Raw genomic sequence first — 24,057 nt, forward strand, 5'->3', positions numbered from 1 at the left:
CTGTCTCCCAGCATCACCTGCCTCCCAGATGGTGTGCTTATTCATCCATATTCTCTCCCTGCCCTCATTCCACGTGTGTATCAGGGTGGAGTAGAGTTTTGCCCCCTTTTAGGTTGTGTATAGTCCTACCGTAAAAGAATGAGGAAGATTACAGCCAAGCCAGCCAGAACCAGAAGGACAACGGGAAACACGGCAGCCATAATCACCAGAATAAACACCACCATGAAGAACTGCTGTAAAAAGTTCTCGGCGTGAAACGGCAGCCTCACATCCAGCTCATCCATATCCTTAGAGAAACGGTTCATAAGCCGGCCTGTGGGGGTTGTGTCAAAAAAGCTCATTGGGCTCCTGACGATCTGAGGAGAAAAGCAGAGAGACGGAATTGGGAGTGTTCTGTGGACTTCCGGCAGGGTAGGAAGATGAGAGCAAGGGTCCGGCCTGCTACAGCATTGGGAAGCAGGAGTCCATCTCCAGGACCTCGCTAGCTGGAACTCTTAGGAGTGAGACATACATCTTCCCCCACCATCCTTCCGGCCGAAGAGCCAGCGATATATTCCTATTGCTCTCTGAAAGTGGCTTTCCTATAGGGTACTCAAACAAGTGGAAGACAGCTTCAGAACCAGATAGCAGACTCCAGGAAAGCTGTCCCGTCCCCAGAGTCCAACACAGTGCTTAGCACAGTGCAGGGCCTGCTTTGCCCTGTGGGCTGAGCAGTCGGGCAGGTGGGCCTGCAGCCCACGGTGGCACTACCTTGTTGAACACACGGTTGTGGAGTGAGGAAGATGCCATCAGTGTGGTGTTGGTGAAGGTAAAGCCTTTGATAATGCCAAATGCCAGCACAGACACCATACTTGCTATGTATACCAGCTGGTACATGTGGTGTTCGGTGTCTTGCAGGGTCTGGTCAGCACTGCAGGCTGTGTTATTGCTCTGGGGTGCACAGATGACCTGCAGCGCAACAGGAAAGAAGTATCAAGAGTCGATCTCCTGGTGGGAGAAGGAGGCTATTTCAGATCATCTTTCTAACGGGAAGAAACCAAGACAAGGTGCATAGCGTGTTAAAAAATGAGCCAGGTGGGATGGGAGAGATGGTTTGGGGGTAAATTATTGCCACCCGAGTATTAGGACCTGTGAAATGTAAAAGCTAGGCCTGGAACCCCAGTGCCAGGATTTGGGGGGAGATGGGCAGATCACTGGGGCTCGCTGGCTAGCCCTCCTCGACGAAACAGGGAGGTCTGGATTCAGGGAGAACCCTGACCTCAAAAATTAAGGTAGAGAGGAATAAGGGGAGATGCTCAAGGCCAGTCCTCAGCCTCCACACACTCCCACGCGGGCAAGTGCCGGCATGCAGACATAGCAGCAAACGCAGTGTAGAAGAATAAAACTTAAATTCGAATCAAGACTGAGTCATGTCGGTAAAATCAAGTCAGATCCCTCAGGGGCCATCTGAGCTTTTCATGCCTCATCCACAAAGGGGCACCTGATGGTGGGGAAAACTTAACAGATAAACAGGTGTAGGACAGCTGCTGCAAAAGCCACCTGTGCCTCAGGAGACCCGCAGTGATGCTAGGCCAAGAAGACCCAGAAGCAAACAAGACCTGGATTCTAAGAAGCTGACCTGGTTGCCCTTAGGCACCCCAGACAGGACAGAGCCGCAGGGGCCGCCCTCCCACCTGCCGAGCTGCCTAGCAACAGTGAGACTCAGGGGTCTCTATGTGGGCTGATCCAATTCCTCAACTCTCTCCCCTGGCCTGTCTCCACGGGCCAACTGTGAGGGTGCTGCTGCCCTGCCCTGAAGTCCCTGGCAAGAGAGACGGAGCCTAGCAAACCCCAGGGGCTCTCTGAGGATCCCAATAAACTATGGCTCCGCCCCTCCCAGTGAGAGGACACAACTTCGCCAGCCAGCGTTTCTAGAGAGAGAGAGACTATCTTCGCCCACCCGTTGTTGAGGGATTGACAGTTTCATTTTTCTCTGGGCTGCGTGCTAAAAGTCAAGGATGCCTTTGGGGAGCAAACAAACATGTCTCTTCTAAATGCCATTCTGCTGATTACAGTAATGGGGGAAATGTAAACCAGAGGTGGCTGATGGATGAGCATCTGCCGCGGCAAACGCATCCCTGGGGGGTTGGCTGATGAAAGTCTCAGCCTGCGGAGGAGGGGTTTGCCATGCTGTAGGTTGTACCCACATCATCGGGGATCGGAATAACCACAGGGCACGGCACTGGCGCTGCATGTTCAGTGGCCTCCTCAAGAAGCCCTGAATCTCGGGGCTGGCTCCACTTGACCCTACATCGGAAGTCCTCTGGGGAACGACAGAATCTTCATGAGTGGAGACTTGGAAGAGGACATGCGTTTGAAGACAGCTCTCGTGTTATCTGCACAGAGCAGGCTTCTCACTGCCCTACGCCTGTGGGAGTAGCCTCCCCTCCCCCACATCCATGCATCCTTACTTTGATGCCATAGCAACAAAGTGGTACCATGTGTAATCTCGGAAGATGAGCAGGCACCCCCCCCCCCAACGGCATTCCCTGGAGCTCCAGAAAAAGCTTTGAAACCAATGGCCAACAAGTGGGGGAAGATTCCAGCAAGCTGGAGGAAGAGAAATGTATGGGTCCTGCCCAGGAAGGACCCTGGCCAAGAGGGAAACGCTGGGGAAAACGGGAGGCCTTGGTGGCCTTGGTGCACTTATACAGGCTGCACCTATTTTGGGTCAGTCTTTTTCCTGCCAAGTGAACTTTGGAGAGCCATGTAGAATCTTCTGGCACTGCGTGGTGTCTGTGTCAAGGCACACTTCTTCTTCAGGGTCAGGGATACGCCAGCTTTGTTCATCTTTCCAGGTCCCTCCCTGTCCCTCCTCAGAGGAAACTCCAGACGGATACTACCCTACCTCCACACATGGGAGCTGCCGCGTTCCCGCAAACCCTTTTAAATCTGCAATTGCTCATGGAAATGTCCAGGTGCCTTACTTATTTTGGGAACAGGAAAGGATCTCAAAAATTTGATTTGTGTGGCCCAGGGACTGGCCTCAGAGTCCCCGAAAGGGGTGAGGGAACAAAGGGAACACACTGGGTGTCACTATTTGGCAACTGTTTTGTTCCAAGATGTGGACTCGGTAGTGTCAAAGGAAACTCACCTGGGAGCCCCTGTCTAGCCAGAGTCCCAACCACCAGGTGCTGAAAGCAGAGCTGCCCATCATCAGGAAGAAGAGACACAGCACCAGAAAAGAGACCAGGTACCCTGCCAGAGGAGCAAGGGGGTGCAGATGTGAGGCCAGCGGCAGATTCCCCTACTCTTTCCTCCTACTCTGAGCCTTGCCCTTGGAATTTGGGGAAAGCCTACAGAGAAAAGATCCCTATCTGGGGGGTTCGTGTTGACTCAAACAATATAGCTGAGGCTACCCTTGAAATTGCGATCCTCCTGCCTCAGCTTCCCCCAGGGCTGTGACTACAGGTATGGACTATGTCCAGTCAATGTTCCATTTAACAGAAACAATTCAGTGTGTATTAAAAGCAGGTCAAAAGTCCAGTTTGGTGGGACAAGTCTGTCGTTCCAGGCCAGGAACGTTTGGTTGGGTAGATCATAAGTTTGAGGCCAGCCTAGGCTACACATGAATTCTGTCTCTAAATAAATATCCAAATCCCCAATCTTTCTGAAGGAGACCTGCACATGTAGATAGTCTCTTGTGTGGTGAACTGATGGCCGCTGTGCTCAGCAATCAGTGTGCGTGTGTGTGTGCGTGTGTGCGTGTGTGTGTGTGCGTGTGTGCATGTGCGTGTGTGTGTGTGTGTGTGCGTGCGTGTGTGTGCGTGTGTGTGTGTGTAAAAACCATTGATGACTTCTGGCTGCTGCCCACTCAGCTCCAATAAAACAGAATCTGGCAGTTTTAATGGAGATAAAAAATGACTCCATTTAAAGGGCTGTATTATCAGACTTTAGATTTTAGGGGCGGAAATAAAAGCACTGATAAGCAGAGCTAGCATAAGCATAAAAAGAGTAATTGGTGAAGGAAATCATAAAAACATGAATCCAACAGTTTAAAAAAACAGATTTCTAAAATGCAAATTAAATCAAGAAACCTGATGTTTTATACCAAACCTCCAGAAGCCTTAATATACGTGTGATATGTTTCCCAGGTCACGGTTCCTTCGCGAGGAGACTCGATCTGGACAAGCTGGTGCACAGGAGCTATGGCAACAAACACAGGGCCATGGTGAGCCTGGTGGCCAGGGTGGCTACAGTGAGGCCAGCATGTCCCCTTTGCATGCCTCCCCCACCAAGGGCACTTGCCCTATTTTCCAAATACTTTCGAATCTCTAATATACTTTTGCTCATCTTATATAATTTAATCCTCTTTACAGCCCTGGGAGACAAGTGACTTGGAGTCTTTTAAGAACTCTACAGTGTTCACTGTGTGTTTAGCCTGTTAGTCCGGGGTTGTGCTGGCTCCCAGGACTGAACCTCAAGCAGAAGACACAAATGAGTACACAGTTAGTCTACATTCACTGAGAGCTCCCAAGCTCAGCTGGGCTGTGTGCGCTGCTGTGACAGGACAGGGGGGTGGGGTGGGGAACTTTATACATGGTCTCTTTTCTCCTTCTCAGGAGCCGATGGACTGAGCCCCATCATGCTCCACCTGCGAGCCTGCAAACTTGTTTGGAATGTTCCACTCCCTTCCAGGCTGCAAAAGGAGGAAAAGGCAGCAGATGAGGGAACCCAAGGCACAAATGGTAACAGTTCCTTCAGCCTGCCAGCCCATCCAAGGGACAGACCAGCATCCTTTTGGACTTTTCCTGAGCTTTAAAAAATACTCCAACATTGAGGGGAGGGGGAGTGCAGCCTTCAGAGTGTGTCCTGCCCTTCCAGTACCACGCAGAGCACTCCGCAGGTCTGTGGCTAACCGTGGGGTACAGGCTCTTGTCTCCCATGATGTTCCACAGCCCACGTTCTTGTCTGGAGAAGGGTAGGTAGTGAGCACATAAGGAAAGGGGTCTCCATCCCCCACAGGATATCAGCAGCCTGGAGTTCCCCCCAAGGCATGGGAGAGGTATCTTGGTGTTTCCCTTTGGTGCAGGAAGACTTATAGGCCATAGAAATTAGTTGTCTTTCCAAATATGTGTGCATTTGTCATAAGCAGCATTAACAGTACCATAGTCCAGTGACTCGAGGTTTTTTCTTCACATTTTCACATTTTGAAATCCAGATGTGCCTCCGTTCGATAGGTGCTGCCACTTAGTTGGCAGAGTTTTTATTTTGTTTTGTTTTTCTTCCCCCTCTAAACCTATATAAAACGAGGGTGAGCTTGAGAGATGAATGTCCTCTTCAGTCTGCTGCTGTATGCTCTTGGCTTTTGACGGTTTGTTTTCTTGTTTTCTAAGAAACGGTATATGCTATGGTCACCCAGGCAAACCCCAAACTCATGATCTTCGTACCTCAGCCTTCCTCATTCTGGAATTACAGGCCTGTATCACCACACCTGTCCAAAACGTGTGTGTGTGTGTGTGTGTATGCGCGCGCGCGCACGTGCATGTGTGTTTGTTTGTTTCTTGCCACACAAGACTCTAGCAGAAAGCCACCCCACTGTGAGCACTTTGAAGACTCGTGATCCCTTTCCCTAACAGTCTGAGGCACAGGGTTTGTCCCCTAGGGATGAGGGCTGGATAGCAACAGTCTAACGGAAAGAGGTAGCTACCACAGCTGGCCTGGCCAGTCTCATCTCTACTTCCTCCTCCCCAGAATTTTTTCACACCCTTGCTCTCAAGTTCCCCCTCAACACCTTCCCCCATCTCCTCATCCTGTACCACAAGGAAGGAAACTCATACACATTTCTGAAGGACCAATGCACATTCCTGAAGGACCAGAGTAAAGACCACCCCCTCTATGGAGCCTCCCACAGCCTGTTACCCCATTACCTTTGCCCCAGTTCGCCACAGCTACCCATCTGCCCGAGACCTCTACCAGGCTATACAATGAGAACTGTGAGCACAGCTGTCTCTTCCAGACTGTTTCAGGACTTGGGACTCAATGCAATGTCTAGAGTCTATGTGTTGAGTGGGTGTGTAACCTGTTTTGGTCTCGATTCTCTCCACTGCTAAACTGCTAAACTACCTTTTCTTAAGGCTCCCTGTGGAAAGCAGGGGCTCGCGGGCTTTCTCTGGCCTTTAGATCATGTCCATGTGCGGCTTTGACCTCTGGGGGAGGAGGTGAAAGTGACCCATGGAAACAGCCTAGGCCTGATTCTAGAAGTCATTGCCTTCCAGGCACTTTGCTAACCACTTCCTGGACAGTTTCTCATTTTAACTTTGCAAGACTCTCTGAGGTGGATTCTATTATTTCCCTGAGTTGTAGATTAAGAAGCGAAGTTTGAGAGTGTCCATCTAGATGACCCGACCAAGGGTGACACCAACAGACATGTTATCACAAAAGGGGAGAGAGAGCTCAACCCTACACAAAGAACAGGTCGCTGGGAGTGCTGGGAGCAGGAGACATGGTCTTCCTCAGGCAAGAGCACATCAATTGGTTATCCACAGGGCCAGCCTTGAAAATGGGTAACATGTGCATACAAATAGCATTATATGGATTGAATAATTGTATTTTTATATTAGGAATGCGCACACACACACACACACACACACACACACCAAGTAAAGAAAAAGGGGCCATGAATTTGAACGAGAACAGGGGGTGGGGCACATGGAAGGCTTGGGAGGAAGGAAATGGAAGTGGGAAGGGATGTAATTGTGCTATAATCTCAAAAAATTAACTACAAGAGTGGTCAAATGTCTTGCTCACGGAGGCCAGGAAACAGAAAGAAAGAATGAATGCATTAATGAGCGTGTTCTCTCCTCCCTCTTTCACTTCATCCGGGTCCTCGACCTAGGTGATGAGGCTGCCCTCAACCAAGGTGTGTTTTCCTGCCTCTGGGCATGTCCTCAGAAAGAACCCAGTGATGGCATTCACTAATCTTCAAGAAGCTTCACGTCCCAATCAAGCTGACAGTGCTGATTACCCAGCACGAGCTCACACCACCAACATGCCATAACCCTAGCTTCCCAGAGCAAAAGCCACCGTGTTTCCTTTTTTCTCTCCCAATAGCAGCTGCCCAGCACGCACTCCAGGGTACACAACCGAGGGACAGGATGTAAAATACCTTTTGTGTCTACAAATTCTTCCATTTCAGGTTCTTTTCCTTCATCTTTCTCATCGCCTGAAGCCAAGACTAGGACGAGAAATTGCATAATAAATAAATAAAAAGGTCTGTGTCCACTCAGGACCCAGGGGCAGTGAGGGAGGGGGACTGTCAACTGTACCAGCATCTTCGTCTCTCGGAGCTGGGCTCTCCTTCAGGGTCTCCACCATGGCTACATTGTAAATGTGCTCTGGATCCTGGAGAGGAAATGAAATTACTTCTGAAGGTGCAATGACAGACTTCTCCCAGGCGGGAAGTCATGAGGCCAGGCTTTTAATCCCACTCCCCACCCACTCCCCACAGGCACATAGTTACCTTGAATTGTAATCCTCGGAGGTTGTGGATTAGCTTTGCGTAGCGCCCTCTCTCTTCCATCAATTCCTTGTGGGTGCCCTTTTCACAAATCTCCCCATCTTCTAACAGAATGACCTCATCGCAAGACTCCAGGAACTGCAAGGACAGCACAGTGACCCACAATGACACTGCCTTGCTAAGAGCGGAAAGACCACATGCCAGATACCCAGCCATCTCTTCCGACGCACTGAGTTGCTCGCGGGGTGGGGGGGGGGTGTCAATCCTGGCACTACTGGCATTAGAGGACAGATAACTCCTTGTCTTTGGGCTGCCCTGTGCATTGTAGGCTATTTCACAGACTCTCTGGTATCTACTCACCAGTAGAATGCCTTTCCCTAGTGTGACAAGCAAAAATGCCTGCAAGCCTGGCCAAATGCCCCAGAGGGCCCCAGCTGAGAAGCACTGAGCTAGTCCCCAATCTCTTGAGTACAGAAGCTGGACTCTGGCTACCACAAGAAAGCAACTGAACCTTCCTTTGTGTCTTCTCTGAAGCAGCTACCCTACTCAGAAAACTGACTGACCATTATAGAGGTCTTGGTTTGGTAAAGGGAAGAGGCCTGTACTGCGTTCAAGGGATAGAAACAGTGTAACAGGCCACACCCCCATCAGCTTTAACATTACAATGACTATTGTAATGAACAGTACCACACACCCCATTTTTCCCAAACCACTTCTGATTCTGAGACCCTTCAGGCCACAGCAGTCCTGTGATTAAAGAATTCTGATAAGAGGAACTCTCTTTTATTTTGGAACTCTTCCCAGGATGGGATGATTGTATCCGCCCATCAAAGGGCAGAAATGCTCTCCTAGAGGCAGGAAAGATGCTGTAAGACTGGAAACAGCTCCGCCTAAAGACGCCAGGGCCAGAGTTCTGCTTTGCACTTCCCTTCCATACAAGGCCAAATCCCACTTGGCTGCACTTGATTTGAATCCCGCAAGCACAGGCTATCATTGATGGTTGTACACCTGATGGAGTGGGTATGCAGATGTCTCATCCAGAGTGGTTCCAACAGCGTGGATAGTTCTAGCCTCTATGTGTCTCCTATCCAAGACTTGTCTCCTTCCCCAGGCAGCCCAAACAGGAACGCCCTGTGGAGACACCTTTTGACAGAACTCCCCCTCCCCCACGAAAGACAAACTTTGTACATCACCCTCCAATGTTTCACAGCCTGCTCTCACATCTTATCTCTCAGCCTTCCACAGCCCCCCAGCTCAAGAAAGCAGGCAGCTTGGCTAAGCCATCGATTTTCCAGATAAGAAAAGGAAGCACTTCGGGCCTGATACAATCTACAGGCTTTTCTGCCTGTATGGGGTCCACAGCCCAGACATGACGCGGAAGGGTCCAGCAAAGTCCCTCCTCCCAGCAAGCCCTCAGTTCATTCCAGCGATAGCGGGTAGCTTCGTGGAGCCACAGTCCGCAAACCCTTAGGAAGCTGAGCCCTGAGTAGTACCAACAACTGACGGCTCTGTTTCCCCACGTAAACAGATGAGTGTCCTGACTCCAAAGCATCCGAGGTCGGAGCAGCTAAGAAATGTTCTCACATGCCCCAGGGCTGCAATTTGAGGCTTCCTCCCCTCCCCCACAAAGACCGGGATAAAGAGCGCACCGAGATTATGGTGCCACCTGGTGGACTCTTCGTTTTCCAGCAAGCGAAAATAAAGTGAGCTCAAGTGACCTTGGCAAGGTGTGCTGCGGGAGAATCTGGGGAAACACAGGCTTGCCTAAGATCGGGGCGCCGGCTAGTGAGTGTCGAAGATGGCTGTGATTGCCCTCCGTGAGGGTCCCTGGAGGGTCAGCTCCATCCCATACCTGTCAGGACCAAGGCATCCTCCTGGACCCAGGACTCCTCAGGAAGACAGCCTTCCCAAGGCAGGCTGTTGCTAGAGACAATGCTCGCAAGCCAGATGTACAAGTGACGGTACCCACACGTATGGCTCTGGCTAGGCCAGAGATCCTCTCTAGACTGAGCCCAGGCAGCCTTCTCTATCTTGGCCCTGGCCTGCAGAGGATCTAGGAGTTCGTGTCCAATCAGCCTGACTCAGTGTTTACTAGAGTGGTGGTTGGCACACCTGCTGAAGGAGCCAGACACCCACGTGTGCAAGACTGGAAAGCTTAAAGCTCATCCTGGGGGGGGGGGCTCTGGGACAGCTGGGCCTCCTGGGTCCTTGAGAAGGCCCTCTCTCTTTGGGGTGGTGCTCCTGGGTTCAGCCAGAAGGTCCCACCACGCTGACCACAGGGTCCTACAGCTATGGCAAGTTAATTTGCTGCTTGCTTCAAATTGACCCTCCCAGCTTCACCAGCTCAACTTCCCTTTCACTGAAAAGCGATGAGACCTGCCTCCTGCCCCCAGGTTAGGCCTGCTGGACAAACAGACGGGACCTCTACACCACTGTCCCTTTGGGCCATCTCCCAATGCCTGTGGGAGGCTTCCTATATTGGGGCATGCTCACATGCGCATGTTTGCTGTTTGCACACACGTGCATGTTTGCACAAACGGTGTATCTCCGGGACCTGCCATAGAGAGAGTAGAGCGAGAAAGCGTGAGAGAGAAGGAATCCTAGATAGCTATCAAGTATTCAGAACCCGTGTGTGGGACAGATGCAACAAGGTTTATGACCATACAGACAAATTCTCCATTTTTGCCCAATGTAAGTCCCATCATTTGGCCCCAGTCCTGGCCTCCAGAGCCTTTCGGGATCAGAGCAAGACTGGGGCACCTGGGCCCCTCATCAGAGGAGTCCATGGCAACCTGGGTGAGGACAGAAAACAGAGATCCTCTCATTTCAGGTCCACCCAGTCCCCATCAGAGAAAGGGTGGGGCATGAACTGTCCCGGCCTGGGTCCCCATTTCCTTGGCACCAATGGCCCAGTTCTGAGAGTCAACTGATCCTGGAGAATCTACTCTGAGGTGGAGGAGAGGTCATGTCCTTACTGACCCTGAAGACTAGGCCAATGGAGGTCATACACAGAGAAAAGCAGGAAGGGGTGACCGGAAGTTAGGGTGGCCGCAGGACTCACCAGTGTCCCCTCCATTCCCTGCCCTCTCATTCCCTGTCAAGGTAAGGCCAGTTTCAGGCTGAAAAGGCCTATTTAGGCAGAATAGGGGTCTCCATGAACATCAAGCACTGTATTCATCCTAAGACCTCACGGACCTTCCATGTCCCTGTCACCTGCAACTGGTGGGTAACCAGGACAACGGTCTTCCCCTTGAGTGTCTTCTTAATGCACTCCTCGAAGACATGCTTCCCCACATGGGCATCCACAGCCGAGAGCGGGTCATCCAGCAGGTAGAGTTGGCGGTTGGCATACACAGCACGGGCCAGGCTGATCCTCTGCCTCTGTCCGCCAGAGAGGTTGACACCCCGCTCCCCAATCTACAGACGGGGATAACGGCAGAGCCCATCATTAAGTCCACCTGCCACCCTCTAGCTCTTGTGCACCAGGCACTTCCGAAAGTTCCCCCATGTTGTCAGGAAGGAGACAGGCAGGCTGATTGCCTCTGCACAGAAGCGCGCTCTCTCTCTCTCTCTCTTTCTCTCTCTCTCTCTCTCTCTCTCTCTCTCTCTCTCTCACACACACACACACACACACACACACACACACACACACACACACGACAGGGTTGACTGGAAGAACTCTATCTCCCTCACTTCGCTGAAGCACGCAGTGCCAACTGTGATGGGACCCGCCTGAGTAACAGGTGCCTACTGCATGGCTCCAGCTTCCCAGTGCACAGCCCACTGTGTGTTGACTGATGACACAATGGAGATTCTTTAAAACCAGGAAATTCTAGAGGAATGGATAGTGAAAAGGAGGGGGAAAGTCTGGGGGACGGACCAGGGACCCCTCTGTTCACCTCCTTGTATGTAACCATGTGTGCCATGAAGACAAGACATGCTATCTTGCTCACCACCAAATCCCTAAGACACAGCACCTGATCTGAGGCATGGATTAGATGCTCTGTAAACATTTACTGCGAGATGAAAAGCCTAGGTTATGTTTTTCTCTGGGAATCCCATCCTCCTAAGCCCAGAGTGAATCCCACTGTATTCAGATGGTCAGCTACCAAGCTGGGTGCTGAGTGCTGGGTACTGGACAGGAAAAGTAACCTATGAATCAGGAGTGCACATTTTAGCAGGGGGCACTAGACACACAAAAGCAGCAGCCCGCATGTTCACCGAGCGCTAACCAAGAAGCGTTAATTGATGCAGTGCTTGGTGGCAAACTGCTGCTGATGGTGGATCTCCAGAGTCTTCCTGTGTGGAGCTGAGCCAGATCCTGAAAGGCTAGGGGGTGGCTGGACACCTTGGTTGGCTGACAGGGGTGCAGAGACACAACTTGGAAGGGGAAGCAGAGCTGCCTGTGCATTCGGAAAAGTCAGTCACTCACTCCTGACAGGAGGAGTGGGAGACCAGAAGCTCAGGTTCTCTGAGCTGGCACTGTGAGAAAGCTGATCTTAGAGACATGGTGTGCTGGGGAAAGAAGGGAGGCCAGCACAGTGGCTCTGGGTCACCTGAGTCAGCAGGCTCAACCCTGATGGGCGGGGTCTGAAGGTGACTCAGCATTCCTGGGCTGCACGGAGCCAGGGAGGAACAGGAGCCCTGACACTCCCAAGTATTTGAAGCCACTGATTTGAGGATGGAGCTGGACCTTGAGTTTCGGAAGAAGGTATTCAGGAACTGTTCCTGAGATGGTGGAAAGGTTGGAAGTGGGCTGTGGAAGCAACCACGATGGGTCAAACGCAAGCAGGCTTGGGTTCACCTCCACTTGGTGGACCCCAAAGAAGAATTCTTGATAGGCAGAAACTGGACTTTGCCAGCATTTCCTCGGGGCTTTCTGCCTTTGGGATATGTAGATATAGATTCAGGGTCAACGGGGCAAATGGAACTCATCTCTGCTCACCTCAGTCAGGTCTCCATAAGGGAGGCTGTTCAAGTCCTTCTGAAGACCACAGACGTGAACTGTGTGCTGATACCTGCAGGCACAGAGGACAGAAAGGTCAGAGTAGCACACAGCACTGCTGCCTGGGCGGCTCCTGAAGGAACCACCGTTGTTGAGGGGACAAAGTGAGAATCTTGCTGCTGCTATGCTCAAGGCTCGCAGGCAAGTTGCCTTGTCCCGAGAGCAGCGTCTCCTCGACCCCTGGGGTCTCTCCCCGCCTCAGAGTTGACTCCCCTTACAGGGTTCCTGTCATGTAGGGGAAAAAATGCCCCCACGGTCTATGAAACACTGGAGGTGCCAACTGCTATCATTGCTCTTTGAGTCAAAGAAAGGGGTCAAGATGTGGGCTGTTGTTTGTCAACAGCATGTAGGAGAGCACAGGGCAGAATCAAGGTCGTGATGGAAGACGGGATGTGTGTGGTGGAACAGCATAGGGTTACGTGGCTGCAAAGGCCAACCCTGACACCCCTGATGAACTCCTTCTGCTCCACAAAGCTACTCCATTCAACCGTCACCCACCATGTTGGAGAAAACATGGCGGAGGCACAGAAGACATCACTTCACGGGAAAGAGGAGGAGTGGGAAGTGGACCCTGGCTCCGCCATGTTTTCTCACAGTTCAGACCTGTGAGGAATTAGCTAGCTCTGCTAACTGCCAGCCTAACTGCTGGGCAAATACCTCATCTTACTGGGCACATGCACCCACAGCCCTGGTAGAATGCCACCTCTTAGAGCTTCTGGCTCCATACAATCCAGTGGGGTGTGCGGTCCCATAGTTGACACTCCACTGCTCCGCTCTGTCTTAGCAGAACTGTCCCCAAGACAGCACGATGACCCAGAGCCTCAGAATCTGGCCGTTCGTTCCCTTGCACAGCTGGTGTTCCTAGTGACATTTTCACAGATGTGCACACCTGAGCAGCTGCTGGATCCCACACCGAGCCTGTGTCCCACTGGCAAGCTGCGTACCTCTACTAAGGATGGTTGGTAAGCTCATAATTCATTGATAACAGCCTTAGCCACAAACAGAGCTGTTCCACTGAGACTTTCTGGAACCATGAGCCAAAGAAGCCTTTCCTCCATTAAGTTTCTTCTGTCAGGCCGTCTGTCACACGATGCTAAAGTAACTCATATAAGCACGTGAGGAGCAATATCCGTGTTCCTTATGGTGCCCTGCACATGATAGACATTTGGCTAATATTTGCTACCTCCACCTCTTTACTGACCAGCTAAGTGATTGTCCTCCCAGCCTGCTTCTATAGAAAGCAAAGGCCTTCCAGGGAGGGATGGTGTAGGCATAGGCAAAGGGGTGTGGCCGTGAGACACTGAGGAGAACTGTTTGGTTCATACCAAGGACTCCCACCGCTGATCAGAATTTCCTGTCATAGGTGAGCCTTCTGTTGATGACATCACATCCAAGGAAAGAGGAGGAAGAGCCACAGACTTCCTGCTGGGAAGACACCTGCTGACCAATGCCACCCCATAGGTCTGTGGGTTCAGATAATAAGGGAAGTCCAAACTACAACTGGGCTCTTGAACTTGACTCTTCCTACTTCAGTCTTATGGTGTCTGAGGATGTTTTTGAGTGACCCTGCTATAAGCAGCTTCAATGGAAACATGTGGTGCCTACACAGGTCCAAGACTTAGGCTTTGTGGGCAGTCAGGTCAGCTCTCTGAACTTGAGCTTCCCCATCAGGAAAATGGGTCAAATATCTGGCTCTCCCTAAAAAAATTGGGATGGGACTTACCTGAGGCAAGGAGACCTAAGAAGACATTACTTCCCAGAGCTTAAAGATAATGGCCCAATACATATCAAAGATTTATAACCGGAAGTTTCTATTTTATTTCATTAGACCATCTGAGGACACTAACAACAATATACCTGGCTGGTGCCCATGTGAATTAATCATGTGAGCAATGACTAATCACACGCCTTCTGCTCGTGATCCCAAGCAAAGTTTTAGTTACTTAGCCTAAATCAAAATTACAAGGCTCATTTTTCTCCAGTCAGACAACATCTGCCCTGTTACAGAGAACCTCAGAGCATATGGTACTCTGCCCTGGGAACGAAGTGGCAACTACATCCTCTTCCCGGCAGGCCATGTGGTCGCAGGTCTGCAGAACAACATGCTACTCCTGAACTCCTGGGTCAGAAAAAGAAGATCCTGCTCCAGGGCAGATCCCATGAGTGTTTCATCAAAACACATTGAAGAAACCCACTTAGTAACCATTGCTAGTGGCATCGGCAGCTGAAACAGGGTGGACCCACGACCACAGGGCCGGACACAGCCCAAGTTAGTAATACCTTTGGTGATTGTACTTCTCTCCAAACAGTATGTTCTCCCTCACATTCCCATGAAAGATCCACGCTTGCTGAGACACGTAAGCCAAGGGTCCATTGACAGCCACAACCCCTTTCTGTAACTGCATCTAGAGCAACAGTAATGAGGGAACCTTAGAAGACACATCCCAGAGTCCCTACCAAGTGCCACCCTCTTACTGCATGAGCATTTGTCACATGGATATAAGGGGATTGATGGAATGTCTCATCCGCACCCTGTAAGCCCAACTGTGCAGTCAAGGGTCTATAGGTGGGACGTAGGCAGTAAGTAAAGAGTCTGACTGCCAACTGGAGGATACAGGGCACACTTATCTCACCCCTGGGCCAACTACAGCAAGATGCCTTAATGAAGAGCAACAAGATCCTCTTCCCCCGGGTGTGCCGAACAGATCCAACTCTCCCTAGCCTGGTTCCTGGGAGCAGAGCACAGCCTATACCCCTGGGGTGGAGACTCCAATATGGCCCACTTCAAAGAAGTAGCTCTGACTCAGTTGCATGGATGTAACCATGCAAGAATTCAGACCTTATGGGGCCAGAACTTTCTCTTTTTCTTTTCAAAAAGAGTGGGAAAGCCTGTTTCATAGGGAACTTTGGAATCTTGGTAACACTGAGAGATCCAGTTAGAAAGCATGCGAGGCCCTGCTTGTGTTGCTGAGTAAATGCGGGCGTTTGAGCTGACCCTGCACAGTGTGCTTCTGATGGACAACGGCAGACAGCAGTGGCAGTGAGCAACCAACCCTCTCTGAGTGGAGATTCATAGCGGGAAGCATGACACTTGGGGCGGATGGCCATGGGGTGGTGTCAGCATGGTTGAGAGGGGACAGTGTCACATGGTGCAGTATTATTTTGAAAACCCTGGGAATGGTTGAAGGGGCCTGGAGTTAGACTTGGAAAAGAGATGATGTCATTAGCAAGAGCTAAAACTGTAGGTGCCTTCCAGGCGCTGTGCGGAGCCAGCTGAAGCTGTGATTGGTCTCGAGGACTCAGCTCTGGCTGGCATGTCCACTCCCTTTGCTAAGCCCCACCACAGCTCTCCTTGGCCATTTTGTAGATGGCACGGTCCAGAGAGGTCACTCTCTTTGTCCAAAGGGACAAATGCAACTAAGATAAAGTAGCGTGACCCCGCAATCTAGAACCTACTGACTCAGCCCCCTGCCACTCTACAGCTCCCCTGTCATGGAAAAGCGCTGGATTCCCTCGCTGTTTCATGGGAGATAGGCTCTACCGGGACTGGCTGTGAATAGATGAGCTACCCAATGTGGAAGTCTGAGTGTAGCTCGGCTGGGTTAGCTCCTACATTGCTGGAAGACCCACGCTGATGGGTGGAGAGTGGGGCTGGTTTCCAGTGTGTCACTGACTCTGAGGTCCTCACAGAAGCACACACACTTAGCAGCCAGAGCCTACCTGACCCAGGCCCTGCCTCACCTTCAGGAAGGAACATAATCATAGTCATCTCCCTGCCGAGTCAAGGGAGGTCAAAGAAGCCAATCAACAATGGCACGCTCCCATTCTGGTGGGGCCCTGCTAAGCCTCTTTTTTTTATTCCTTCAGAGGTTCCCCAAGTTCCTTAAGCAATGGGAGGCAACCCCAACTCAATCAATCTTCCCTTTAGGAATAACAATAGGCAGAAGGAAGAGTTAATTCCCCCAGCTTCCTCCGAACATGTCTTATTCATTTAGGGTGACGCTTGTAAACCATGACAAACATGAAGGTCACCTGTGACTACACTAAGTTGCCTTACCACCTTCTTAGGCTCTCACAGACAAAAGGGGCAGAAACAGGTCAAGATCTAGGAACTTCCCTCTTCCGATACAAAGTGTTCAGAGCAGCTGGGGTCACACTGCTGCCTCTAAGCATTCAGCGGGTCACCCTTACTCAAGGCTCTCAGGCAGGAATCAGGGGTTTGGAAGCAAACAATCAAAAATTCATCGAAAGTTCCCATGAATCCCAGTTCCTTCATTCTCCACCAAGCTGCTTTTCTGGGTCTTATAAGCCAGGACAGCATGGGAGAAGCCACAGATTTAATAATCCATCGCTTGTTTGGACCAACATGGAGCTGAAGGCAAGGAAGCAATCACTGTTTAACTCCTGTCCTCGGGAGGTAAAGCTAAAGACGTGTGAAAATCCTGGCTCGTGTTTAGCCAAGCATGGAGCTGCCAAATGCATCAACCCAAGGGGATCATCAACAGCACTCATATTAACCATATGCAGCCAAACCTGACCACTGTTCTACAGGCTCGTTAAGTCCCCCAAATCTACAGCAAGGAAACCCTTCCAGTCTTCAGTCAATGCAGTCTTCCCAGCTCTCGCCACACACTTACCTGTCCTAGGAGAGCCGAGATGAGGGAACTCTTCCCACTTCCGACATTCCCGCATATCCCCAAGACCTTCCCCTGTCACAGAAGAGAGATAAGACAGTTACCCCCCACACCCACACCCACACACATTGTCAGGGGTCTTGGGCTTTATGCTGATCAGGCCAGGCAGGACAAGGTGGCAGCTGCAGCCTGAGCCTTTGTGCCTATGCACAGCTTGGAAGGATGCAGAGATGAGAGTTTTAATTAAGAGCCCTCCCTTGGGCTGCAGAGTACCCAGAGGGCTTCCGGAAATCCCGTTCACACACTGATGCGAAACAGCCTTGTGCCAGTTCAGGAGGCACAGGCCTGGATATAAGGGCTGTCCTGTGCCCAGGAGCCGAGGACGTGAGTCTAATGACAGGAAAAGGGGCATATGACCCAGGGAGACATGGGACATCTTTGAAATACAGAGAGCTGGGAGATTTCAGAAGTCATTTTTTAAGTAATCTTTTATCATAACAACTCAATTTAGTTTTCCCACTATTTCCACAGAATGGCTGCATAGCTGTAGATGTGCCAGCTCAGTCATTAAATTGTCACTGAGTACCCGTGGCACACCAGGCACTGTACTGAGCACCAGCGGTCACCCTGGCTCCACAGTCACCATGGAGGAACGTTGTAGACCCCAGTGAAATCGCAGCCGCCCAGAGGATGAACATAACAGGTGAATCCTATGTTTGCCCCACAGGGCTTGGGGTTCAGTTGGAGATGAACGAAGGGGAGCTACTGAAACGGGGAGCTTGTCGAATGTGTGTCCTGGTGATGAGAGGGTGGGACCGGAGGTACAAGGGACAGCTCCTAGAAAGCTGATCCGTTCGTTTGTGCTGGCCCAGCAGCACCTGCTGAGTGAGACTTGGAGTGAAAGCAGCTTGTCAGGGGAGGCAGCGCCAGGAGAGAGGAGGAGGATTCAGGCGAAGAATGTCACCCGTAAACCATGCTCTGTTAAATGTGCCCAGACAGAAGGCAAATGAAGCTCCAGGCTGCAGAAAAGCTCCTGCAACTCTGGGAAAGTGAGCAAAGATTCGGATGACACCCCAACACCCCTCCACTGCCTGTCAAAGTCTTAGACTCTGGGGGTGGAAGGTGGACAGGTACACTTAAAGGTCCCAAGCGTGGACGTGAGCCATGGACAACACTTGTAACAGGTGACGTTGAGCAAGACCTGAAAGAGGCAAGGCAGAGGTCACATAGCCCTCTGGGGTAGCTCCAGAGGAAGAGAGGCAGATAGCCTGCCTGCTTCTGTGACTGAACAGAGCTTGCACATGGAACATTCTAGACCATTTATAAACAGACCTGCTGCAATCCTTTAAAACAGAGAGGCATTCAGTATGGAGCTGAATCTGACTCCTTTCTCACCCCAAACTAGATTAGACAAGCTCATCACCTTCCGTCACACCTGGCATGAGGCTTGCTGTCTGTCATCAATAACTTCTTTGACTCGTCTTTATGGACCGCCATACACCATGCTAGGCACTGGGAATAAACCATGGTTGGGACAGTTGTAGTCACTGTTCCATGGAACCTGTGGTGTCAAGTATGTGAGCTTAACCCTCTAAATCACAGTAGCACTTCAAGATGATGAGGCCAGTTATGGAGTCTTGGTGTAGGTCAGCTTCATGGAAGCTCCCTATAAGCCTCCATTGAGTCCTGACCCTTCCTTGGGGAAAGGCAAGAGCCTCCTAGGCCCATTCTTTTTTTTTTTTTTTTTCAGAATGAGCCCCAGGAGGCCTGCATCTTCTGGTGTGTCTCATTATTTCCTTCTCAGTCACCAAACATTAAGAGCCTTGCACCAGGTGTGGGCTCGGGGCTAAGGGTGTAACTCGGAATAGCATGCCCTGATCTCATCCCGGAGGACAGCATCTAATGGAATCATGGAGCTAAATTTGGAGCAACTCAGATGGCCTGAATTTAGAACTTGTAAGGGCAACACTTAAGCTCGCTGTGATTGTTAAAGGGAAGGAGGGCAGCGGTTGCTAATGGCAGCTGAAGCTCACCGTGAGCTAAGCATTTTGAATGCAGCGTCCCTGCTCTCACAACCAACTTGTGAAGAGAACAGGCAAGAGACAGACTCTTCAGAGCTGAGGTGATGCGCCCAAGGTAAAGTAGCCATAAGTGGCTGGGGCCTGGAACTACTTCACAAAATGCTGCCTGTGCCCTTGATGCATGTTGTGAAGATGTATTGCTGAAATAGGTGTAATAAAAAACTGACCGGCCAATAGCTAGGCAGGAGGTATAGGTGGGACTCCTGGGCACAGAGAGAGAGAGAGAGACAGAGAGATAGAGAGAGACAGAGACAGAGAGAGAGAACTGGAGGAAGCAGCATGGGCAGGTATGGAGAGATGAGGTAATGAGCCACATGACGGAACATAGATTAAAATAAACGGTTAATTTAAGATATAAGAGCCAGCAGGAAAGGCCTAAGCGAAGGCCACCAAGATTTTGTAACTAATTATAAGTCTCCATGTCATTTTTTGTGAGCTAGTGACCCAAAGAAAACTGCAGATGCACAAATTCAGACATTACCATCTACTGAAGATAGAATGGTGCACAGCAATTAGAGGGCTCCGAAGAGTTTCCTTAGGTGATAGCAGTTTTCTGAGCTGTTTGAAGAAATTAGGGCGCTGCCCTCAGAGGCAGGGGAGAGCTACAAGAAAGTAGTGATTTGTGTAGAGCAAAACACAACTGAGACCCGAGCTCCAAGGCACTGGGCCCACCAAACATTAGATACCATTTCCAGGGCGTATGTAGCAGATGGTCTTGCTAGCTGCAAGAGGGGCCAGTCTTTGGCTACGGAGCTTCTCCTTCTGCAGTATTTGCATGGGGGAAAACGGTCAATGAGATGGGGAATTATACATCACTAGGCACAAGATTAATGCTGAACCTGCAGCAGCAAAACCAACACCACCTTCCGAGTGCCATTGTCAGGTTTCAGTGTAACAAGATGCAGACAGAAGGAGCAAAAGGAGGCCAAGTGCTCCCTAAGTCCATACAATGGACTACAATGCTCACTCCTTTGTTTTTTTGTTTTTTGAGCCAGGGTTTCGTTGTAGTTTTGGAGCCTGTCCTGGAACTAGCTCTCGTAGACCAGGCTGGCCTTGAACTCACAGAAATCTGCCTACCTCTGCCTCCCAAGTACTGGGATTAAAGACACGTGCCACTACTGCCCAGCTCAATGCTCACTCTTGAGGGAAGGAAAGACCATGGTGCCTGGCTGGCTTAGTGAGCTCAGTACCAACCCCTTGCCGGACTGGTTAAACAAACAAACAAACAAAATCATTGTACTGTGTTTTGTCCAAAATCAGGATTTTGTGGTGAGCAAGAGTAAGGCTGGGGGAAGAGGGGGAGCAGAGTACAGATTAGAGGCTGGGGCAGAACAAAGATGAAGTCCTGAATAACCTGGACCTTACGGTGAGATCCTGTCTTGAAACAAACGAACAAAGAATACAGATTGAGTTAGAAGCCACAAGGGTGCAGTCTTCCTCCAGTTGCTGGCTGGTTCTTGTTATTTAGCTGTCTTGTGCCTCAGTTTCCTCAGTCATAAAATGGAGCAGTGGTTGGACTGTCTTCCCTAGAGGCCCACAGCCTGATCTTGAACTGTAATCTCCGAAACTAAGTCAAAAGTCTTTCCTCTCTCTCTCTCTTCCCTCCTCTCTGTCTCCCTCTTACCCCACCCCCAGTGTAAGCCAGAGGAGGCATGGAGTTTTTTTCCTACATCACCTTTCACCTTATTTTTTGATAAGGAGTCTCTCACTGACCCTGATTTGGTTATATGGAGCAGCAAGACCCAGGGATCCCCGTGTCTCTGCCTCTCCAGTGCTGGGATTTCAGGCATGTGCAGTTGTACCTGGCTTTTTATATAGGTACTGGGGCTCCCAACTCAAGTCCTTAGGTTCGCATGGCAAGCACTTCACCAATGAGCCATCTCCCCAGACTCCCAAACCTTAGCCCTTCATTAATTACCGTGATACAGAGCTGACCGACACACTCACCTTCCTCACCACAAAGCTGATGTTGTGTAGAACTGACTTGGGGCCGCCACTTGGCCACTCCGGGCTAGCAACCCCCTCCGCTGACGGGCTTGGCTCACTGTACAGCTCTGGCCTCTGTTTCTTGAAAATACGCCTTTTGTGATCTTGTGCCTTCGGTGAGTCACTTCTCCTGTTGACTTCTTGCTCCCATGTCAGGGTGGCATTTGCTAAAAGCAAGATAGTGTCTGGGTCTTCTGGTTGGGTGATGTAAGATGGGGGACTTTTGGCTATGAGAATTTTCTAAGAGGAAAGAGACAACAGTAAATGGGCAGATGTCATCCATTTGTCACCCATCCTCCCAATACATCTTCTAATGACCCCAAATTAAACTCTTGGCATTTCTACCTAGGACATCCAGGACTGACCAGAAGTTATTCCCCCAGGAGTGCTGAAGCAGAAATAGTCCCCTGACTCAAACTATCTGGGACAGGTGTCTTTTAACCCTGAGACCTATGTGGGTCACCCACATTGGAGAATGTTGATCGAGCTCTATTTCATCCTCATCTGCCCGCGGGGGATGGGCTTCACTGTTTGACACTGACACATAAGAAACCAGGGTCCCTGTTCAGTCTCTTTGTTCTCTTCCCCACTCAGCTCAACAAAACATTTACGAGTTACTAAATGGTCTGTGTCAACCTGTGGGGTAAAAGTAGAAACGCATTCATCAATAGGAAGAACTCCCGACCTTGGAAAACTTGTTTGTGAGAAGGGGACATGAAGGATCAGTGCAGTGCAGTGTCATGGCCAGAGAAGGGACACACGATTCCCCTTTCTGGAGGTCCATGTGTTTGGGGCCTGAGCTGAGTCTGTGCAGGCCATACAGGCAGAGAAGAGGCAGAGGAGAAAGCAGGAAGCGTGAGTCGAGGCCACATGGCACACAAGGAAGCTTGCAAAGCATGGTCTGGTCGGTGGGCAGGGCATGAAATAAGCCACGGACATGATGGGATTGATGACTCGCAGAGCAGGTAGAAACAGGACGGGAAGCAAAAGTGAAGAAACTGCAGAGCCAGTCAGTGATAAGGGGTCAGGTGCAGTCCGGGAAGAGACGAGAGTTCACAGATTCCGTGCGGCTGAGTGCTGGCTGGCACGCCAGTAACTCGACAGCTCTTTGGGAGCTGAGCGTAATGATGATTTGAGGGAGGCAGCTTTGGAAATGGAGGACTGGTCTATAAGTCACCGTGAGTTCAGAGGACAAAGGATGGAGACTTTAATGAAGGTAGTGGGACAGTGTGAAGGTTGAGGATTGAAGAAATAGCACCCATCCTTGAATCTAAACCACCTTTCCTTGTCTTCCAGTATGGGGATACAGAGCAGAGGAAGCACTGTTGATTCTTGTACCTATAGGGGCAACAGAGAGTCTGCTGGTCCCGTCTTATAAGAGTACCTCTCCTCATCGAGTGGATAGTCTCTACAGGACTCTAGACCATTTAGAAGCAAAAAAAAAAAGTGGGTGCAGGGACCCAGGATGCTTGAGATAACTCCAGATTTCAGACAACTGTCATTCCATAGGCAATATTGTCCTTCTCCTTGTTCTGCCTATACTTCAAAGCCATCAAATACCATCCTTGCTTCTCACTTACATCTTACCATGTACACAACGTACTAGAGCACTTAGTCTCGTACCCAGAATGAGAGCGCCTACGGATAAAGACTATCTCTTTCTTCTTTTCATTTCTTACATGCCTCAGATTGTCTTTGATGGGTAGATAGATAGAGTGCCTAAATGATGCCCCGGAGGTGGTACATGTCCCCAAACTCGTCACAGGACAAACCAGGGGGCTGGCTCAGGGCAAAGGCCATTCGCACCGCTGGAGCAAATTAGAATCACGCCTCGCACGAGCTGTGGAGGTTAGGAGCACTCCCCCCGCGAATAGACTGTCTTGTCACACACACCCCCATCAGACCTCCTTCGAAACCGTCACCTCTCCTTCTCCCCTCTGCACACTGACTGTTCCGACTTCATATCCACGCAGCCACAGGCCTGGCCCAGCCCCCAGTAGACCTGAACAGCATCTCCCTTTCAAAGCACCACCCGCCCCCCAGAAATGAGATCTCTTCCCTACTCACCCAGTGTGAGTTATACCTTCATTCTCCTTAGAGAGACACTGGCTTCGGCCACTGCTTTGACCGAGAAAGGCAAGATTGCAATTGAAAACTTCATTACATTAAACATGGCAATCACACTAAAGGCCTGAAGAAGGAAAGAGAGGATGGCGGGTTTAGGACTGCGAGAGACTTTGGCTCCAAGCTGTTCTATCCATGGGGGTTTGTACTTACTAACCTAAGAAACAGTGGCACAGCTGGGATTCACAGAGGAACGCTTTTTCATTTCATGGCTCAGAAACCATGAGTTGGCAATGGGGGGGGGGGGCAGTGGCTTTGTAATCTATCTCGCTTTGGGAATTTTCAAAAGAATGGTGGGAAATGTACCCCCTTGTCAATCCATAAGGAAGACTATCCCCTAGCTGACTAGCTTCATGCATATCCATTCATAGTGTATCTTTATTCAAACCAAGACTGCTCTTTCAAAGCCCTGCATAGATTTGACTAACTCACGTCCCGCCCTAAGTCAGTCAGCGGCATCTGACCCTCTGGGGCCACAGCATCTTTCTCCAGAGGGCACAGCTCCAAAGTCACGAGCTGTAGGGTTTTCCCTCAGAGCTCTATCCAGTGTCTCTGGGTATTGGAGCGCCTCACTGAAGCTTTCTGTGGCTGCGCCAGGATGCATAATTTCATCTCTCAAATGCCATCTTCTCATATGTCTGACTTCAACCAGTAGCTTCTTTCCACCCCATTTAAGAAATTAATAACATCTCGCCCGGCACTGGTGGCTCATGGCTTTAATCTCAGCAT

General features: G+C 50.5%; 1 protein-coding gene across 3 annotated transcripts in view; it reads right to left on the reverse strand.

Annotated features, from left to right (window-relative positions):
- Abcc12 (ATP binding cassette subfamily C member 12) overlaps positions 1-24,057 on the reverse strand; it is a 77,623-nt gene that overhangs the window by 22,712 nt on the left and 30,854 nt on the right. For all 3 annotated transcript variants that reach the window (XR_014999167.2, XM_085682047.2, XM_087900209.1), the window contains 13 exons: positions 23,288-23,395; positions 21,166-21,444; positions 17,141-17,212; positions 14,784-14,908; positions 12,444-12,516; positions 10,712-10,915; positions 7,502-7,636; positions 7,308-7,383; positions 7,148-7,216; positions 4,096-4,185; positions 3,134-3,237; positions 751-948; positions 130-356 (listed from right to left, as the gene is read on the reverse strand). Coding sequence is in view for 2 of the 3 variants with exons in the window: in XM_085682047.2 (XP_085538173.2) it covers positions 130-356; positions 751-948; positions 3,134-3,237; positions 4,096-4,185; positions 7,148-7,216; positions 7,308-7,383; positions 7,502-7,636; positions 10,712-10,915; positions 12,444-12,516; positions 14,784-14,908; positions 17,141-17,212; positions 21,166-21,444; positions 23,288-23,395 (1,760 nt within the window). In the remaining variant the exon portion in view is untranslated. The remainder of the gene's footprint in view (positions 1-129; positions 357-750; positions 949-3,133; positions 3,238-4,095; positions 4,186-7,147; positions 7,217-7,307; positions 7,384-7,501; positions 7,637-10,711; positions 10,916-12,443; positions 12,517-14,783; positions 14,909-17,140; positions 17,213-21,165; positions 21,445-23,287; positions 23,396-24,057) is intronic.

This window comes from Myodes glareolus, chromosome 22 (genome assembly GCF_982192425.1).
Source record: "Myodes glareolus chromosome 22, mMyoGla1.1, whole genome shotgun sequence".
NCBI classification, from domain to species: Eukaryota; Metazoa; Chordata; class Mammalia; order Rodentia; family Cricetidae; genus Myodes; species Myodes glareolus.